This window comes from Portunus trituberculatus, chromosome 10 (assembly GCF_017591435.1).
Source record: "Portunus trituberculatus isolate SZX2019 chromosome 10, ASM1759143v1, whole genome shotgun sequence".
Lineage (NCBI taxonomy): Eukaryota > Metazoa > Arthropoda > Malacostraca > Decapoda > Portunidae > Portunus > Portunus trituberculatus.
In genome coordinates this window covers 709,083-714,082 of record NC_059264.1, presented here as the reverse complement: position 1 = coordinate 714,082, position 5,000 = coordinate 709,083, and the positions used below count along the sequence as shown (strand labels likewise).

The window sequence follows — 5,000 nt, the reverse complement described above, 5'->3', positions numbered from 1 at the left end:
AGTTTATTTCTCTCTCGTGTTCACCCCCACTCCCCCCCGGTCTTCACTCTTAGTTTTTTCATTATCTTCTGTCTGTTTTTTTTATGTAATCTCTCTCTCTCTATATATATATATATATATCTGTCTCTCTCTCTCTCTCTCTCTCTCTCTCTCTCTCTCTCTCTCTCTCTCTCTCTCTCTCTCTCTCTCTCTCTCTCTCTCTCTCTCTCTCTCTCTCTCTCTCTCTCTCTCTCTCTCTCTCTCTCTCTCTCTCTCTCTCTCTCTCTCTCTCTCTCTCTCTCTCTCTCTCTCTCTCTCTCTCTCTCTCATCTATTTATACATTTACCTTCATCCGTTTGTGTGAAGGCGGATCGAGACGGATTCAGAGCCTCGCGTGTGTGATGTACAGGATGGGGTGTTACTGCCAGTGAGCAGCAGGAAGGGACAGAGGGCGGGCTGTGTTTCCTATGTCATAATGCTTGTCAGTCTTTACAACAGCCCCCTACAGCAGCATATTCCTTGAAATTAAAACATCTTTTTTTATTATCTTTAGCTACATTTGTTTTTTCGTCTCTTTTAACCCTGGTGTTTTTTTGGGTATGTGCTATTTTGTATATTTTTTTAACCTAGCTGTGACTTTACAACATACATGTCTATTTTTTACTATTATTGTTGTTATTATTATTGTTATGTGTGTGTCTATCTGTCTATCAACTTTACAGAACAGTCTACAATATTCCTTTACTGATGAAATTTTCTTATTTTTTTCATTATTTTACTATTTTTTTCTCTAGGTAAAATTCATACTTATTCTAGGTCTGCTTTTCTACATATCTCAAATACACATTATATATTTTTCTCACCTTTTTTTCCATATATTTTTCTATCTAGCTAATATTTACCCTGACATAACTTTTTTTTTTTTTTACAGTTGTTATTATTGTATGTGTTTCTGTGTCCTTCCTCTTCAGGTACACTGCAGACTATATACTCATTCCCTTATTAAGAATGTGACTGTTTTATACCCAACAATTCTTTTTTTAACCCTTTCTTACTTTGAACCATAAACATGTGTGTGTATTACCAATTTTCTTCCCCATTGCTATATATATGTGCCCCTTTCATTCCCTCACTATGACCATACTGTATTTACCATGGCTCCTGATTTTAACCTTTCTTTTTTATCTTTTTTTTTCTCTCCCTCCCTCTGTCATACTCTTGTTTCCCCTCACTCCATCCCTTCTCTCCTTCCCTCCCTCGCTGACCATCCTTGACCACAGACGGAACGGAGGGTCAGCCTGCCTCACAGGGGGACACTTCCGCCGTAAAAGGTCAGCTTCTTCTACCTCAATATTATCTTCTTGCTCTCTTTTTGTCTTATGTCACATCTCTTTATCATTTTATATATATTACTTGCTGCCTGGTGTGTGCTTCTGTGTGTCTGTGTGTGTGTGTGTGTTTGGATGTTTTTTGTCTTTGTGTGTGTGTGTGTGTGTGTGTGTGTGTGTGTGTGTGTGTGTGTGTGTGGCTGTGTTTTCTTCATTTTAATCAGTTTTCTTTGTTTATATCTCGTCATTCCTTTACTATTGCATTATTGGTATTTTTTTTCTGATTAATTCTCCTTAACTTAACTTTCTCTTCCTTCCTTTTTTTTAATATTTTTCCCTCTTTTTTTTTTTTACCTCCATTTTTTTCATTTTCTTTCGGTTTTCTTTTTGTTTCCAGAATCAGTTTTCGGCTTTTTATCCAGCTTATTCCCAGTCAATGTTGGACAACCGCAAATATTTAACACTTCAGCTACTACTACCACTACCGCTACTACTACAGCAACAACAACCTCTACTACTACTACTAACGCTTCCACCACTTCTACGACAAACACCTCCATTAATACTACGACTTCTACAACTAACATAAGAACAGCTTTATCAACATCTACTGCTTTTTCAACAACTACTGATAAAACTACTGCATCTGGTGGTGGTGGTGGTGGTGGTGGTGGTGGTGGTGGTGGTGGTGCAGCAGTAACAGAAAACGGTGCCAAGGAAACTCCCATTGAAATTACAGCACCGAAAAAGGCTGAGGAAGAGAAAGCGGATGTCAAAGGTTAGGTTTTTGAATGGTAGACTCGCTTGTTTTTGAGTGCCTCGTATTTTGCAGTTGATTTTTTTTTTTTTTTTTTTTTTACTTTAGTCCCTTTTTATTTTCCTCTTAGGTCCCCTGTATGTTGGAATCTTTCTTTTCTTTATTGTTCTCCGTTTCTCTCTCTCTCTCTCTCTCTCTCTCTCTCTCTCTCTCTCTCTCTCTCTCTCTCTCTCTCTCTCTCTCTCTCTCTCTCTCTCTCTCTCTCTCTCTCTCTCTCTCTCTCTCTCTCTCTCTCTCTCTCTCTCTCTCTCTCTCTCTCTCTCTCTCTCTCTCTCTCTCTCTCTCTCTCTCTCTCTCTCTCTCTCTCTCTCTCTCTCTCTCTCTCTCTCTCTCTCTCTCTCTCTCTCTCTCTCTCTCTCTCTCTCTCTCAACCCCTTCCCTCCTCCCCAAAATCCACGCAAATCATTCTGAATATTTACAAAGAACTTTAATTTTTTGTTCACATCTTTTGTCATGGAATATTTATGTTGACGACTGCTCACTCACACAAGTCAAGCGAGGATATCACATCATTTCTATGTTTTGCCAAACTCAGAGTGCACACAGAGAAAGACAAGCAAAAAAGCATTAAAAACCCACAAGAATCACTTTCTATGTTTGAGCTGAAGGAATCTCGTGTTGCAGAGTCCGTCATGGGATTCTTTGGAAATTTCTTCACCAGTCAAATAGCGCGCGCTGCGACCATTACTGCGCAGGCTGTTGGTCGCCCCGCGCAGCCTCCTCCACAGCAGCAGCAGCAGCAGAAGCCAGCCAATGACAAACCAGAGACAGTAGAACTTCCAAATGAGCAAAATAACAGCAAAGAACCAATGATTGACAACACAAACACTGCAGAATCAAGTAATGAGAGAACAAAGGCTTCAGATCTGACCAATAGCAGAGCAAGGAGGGTTGAAAGAGTAACCAATAGGGAAGCAGAGACGAAAACACCATCCAATCCTGAGGTGGAACTAAAAAACAGCATGAATTTGACAACAGAGACTAAACCGACCAATCACAGAAGAGAGACGTGGGATTCAGCCAATCAGGGAAAAGAATCGAAACTTTTATCCTCTGAGACCAATGAAGAGGCAAGAAATGGAGACAGAAATCAAAGAACGGTGGAAAATTTAGAGAACACGAGAAATGCAAGTACTGAAACCGTCCTGGAGAGAGAAAGAGAGCAAGTGAGCAAAAGAGAGACAGAATTGAAGGTGCCGGAAAAGAGAACAAGGAATAGATTGATAAATACGAAATCGAAAGAGGAAAACAAACACGCCAACTCGACAATAATTATGGACGAAGAGGAAGAAGAAGAAGAGGAACTAAGAGAAAAATTAGAGAGACAAAAAGAAGAAGAAGAAGAACTAAGAGAAAAATTAGAGAGACAAAAAGAAGAAGAAGAAGAAGTCACGAATAACACTAACACAGACAAAATAGATAATAACGTAACGGAAGAAGAGAAAAACAACAACAACCCAAAGGAAGAAGAAACAAAAGAAAATAATGACACAAAAAATACTGATAAAGATGGAGAGGAGAAAAACGACAAGAAGAAGAAGAAGAAAAAGAAAAAGGGAGATAAAGAGGAGAAAGATAAGGAGGCTTCAAAGGAAGAGGAGAAAGAGGAGGAGAAGGAGAATAAAGACGAGAAAGGGAAGAAAGATAAAAAGGAGAAGAAAAAGAAGAAGAAAAAGGAAGAAAAAGAGGAAAATGATGCTGCGAAGGAAGGGGAGGTGGAGGAGGAGGGGAAAGAGGAGAAAGGGAAGAAGAAAGGTTAGAAAATGCGTAGATAGTTAAACGTGGGTTGCAATTACCTAAGACTTTTTCACTTGGCGTATTTGCAAGGCGGTTCCTTCTAACTCTTCCTTTATCTTCTTTTGTTTTTTTTGCTTTTACTGTTATTGTTGCTGTTGTTGTTGTTGATTTTTGTTTTTTGTTTTTTGTTTTCTTCTCTTCCTTGCTTTTTCATTGCTTGTTTCTCTTCTTCCTTCATTTATTTGCGCATTGTAATATTTATCTAAATTTGTTTATTATTTTCTCTCTCTCTCTCTCTCTCTCTCTCTCTCTCTCTCTCTCTCTCTCTCTCTCTCTCTCTCTCTCTCTCTCTCTCTCTCTCTCTCTCTCTCTCTCTCTCTCTCTCTCTCTCTCTCTCTCTCTCTCTCTCTCTCTCTCTCTCTCTCTCTCTCTCTCTCTCTCTCTCTCTCTCTCTCTCTCTCTCTCTCTCTCTCTCTCTCTCTCTCTCTCTCTCTCTCGCCATTGTTTTTCGTAGTATTATTTTCCTGTTATATTGTCTTTGTTCCCTTTTATTTGCTAATTTTACATATCAATAATTTTCTTTTTATTCAATTTGCAGCTCGTATGTGTGTGTGTGTGTGTGTGTGTGTGTGTGTGTGTGTGTGTGTGTGTGTGTGTGTGTGTTTTGTTTTTATGTTATATCTCATTACTTTTTGACATTTCACAACTATTCAACTTCTATTTTTTTACGTAAGTGTGTGTGTGTGTGTGTGTGTGTGTGTGTGTGTGTGTGTGTGTGTGTGTGTGTGTGTGTGTGTGTGAACAAAATCTTCTATTCAATATCCCTCAATTTATCTATTCCATGTCTAACTCTTTGTCTTTCTAACCCAATATTAATACAATTATTATAAATCATTCTTCTCTTTTCCTTCAAAAATATCTTGAATTTCTTCCTAAGCCTTCAGTTATTTCAAACCTTCCCTCTTTTTCTCAGCAACATTAATTAAAAACCTGCCCAAGTCTTCAGTTATTTAAAAACATATTTATTTTAGCTTTTCCTCCCTAAATAATCCCAAATTCTTCCCAGCCTTTGAACAGTTGTTGTTGTTGTTGTTTTTCCCTTTTTACATTAACATTCATACAAACTGCCCAACCTTTCA

The 5,000-nt window shown here is 38.5% G+C and overlaps 1 protein-coding gene and 1 long non-coding RNA gene across 2 annotated transcripts in view; both read left to right on the top strand.

Moving 5' to 3' along the window:
- The window catches only part of LOC123501829, a gene marked incomplete at its 3' end in the record, with an annotated part of 130,223 nt that extends 126,810 nt beyond the window's left edge, over positions 1-3,413 (top strand). Inside the window, 3 exon segments of the mRNA XM_045250857.1 lie at positions 1,260-1,310; positions 1,705-2,085; positions 2,749-3,413. Of these exon segments, the coding sequence (XP_045106792.1) occupies positions 1,260-1,310; positions 1,705-2,085; positions 2,749-3,413 (1,097 nt within the window).
- Positions 3,414-3,821: 408 nt separating this feature from the next.
- Positions 3,822-5,000, top strand: part of LOC123502178 — a 15,565-nt gene continuing 14,386 nt past the window's right edge. Inside the window, exon 1 of the long non-coding RNA XR_006673813.1 lies at positions 3,822-3,879. This is a non-coding gene — a long non-coding RNA (uncharacterized LOC123502178). The remainder of the gene's footprint in view (positions 3,880-5,000) is intronic.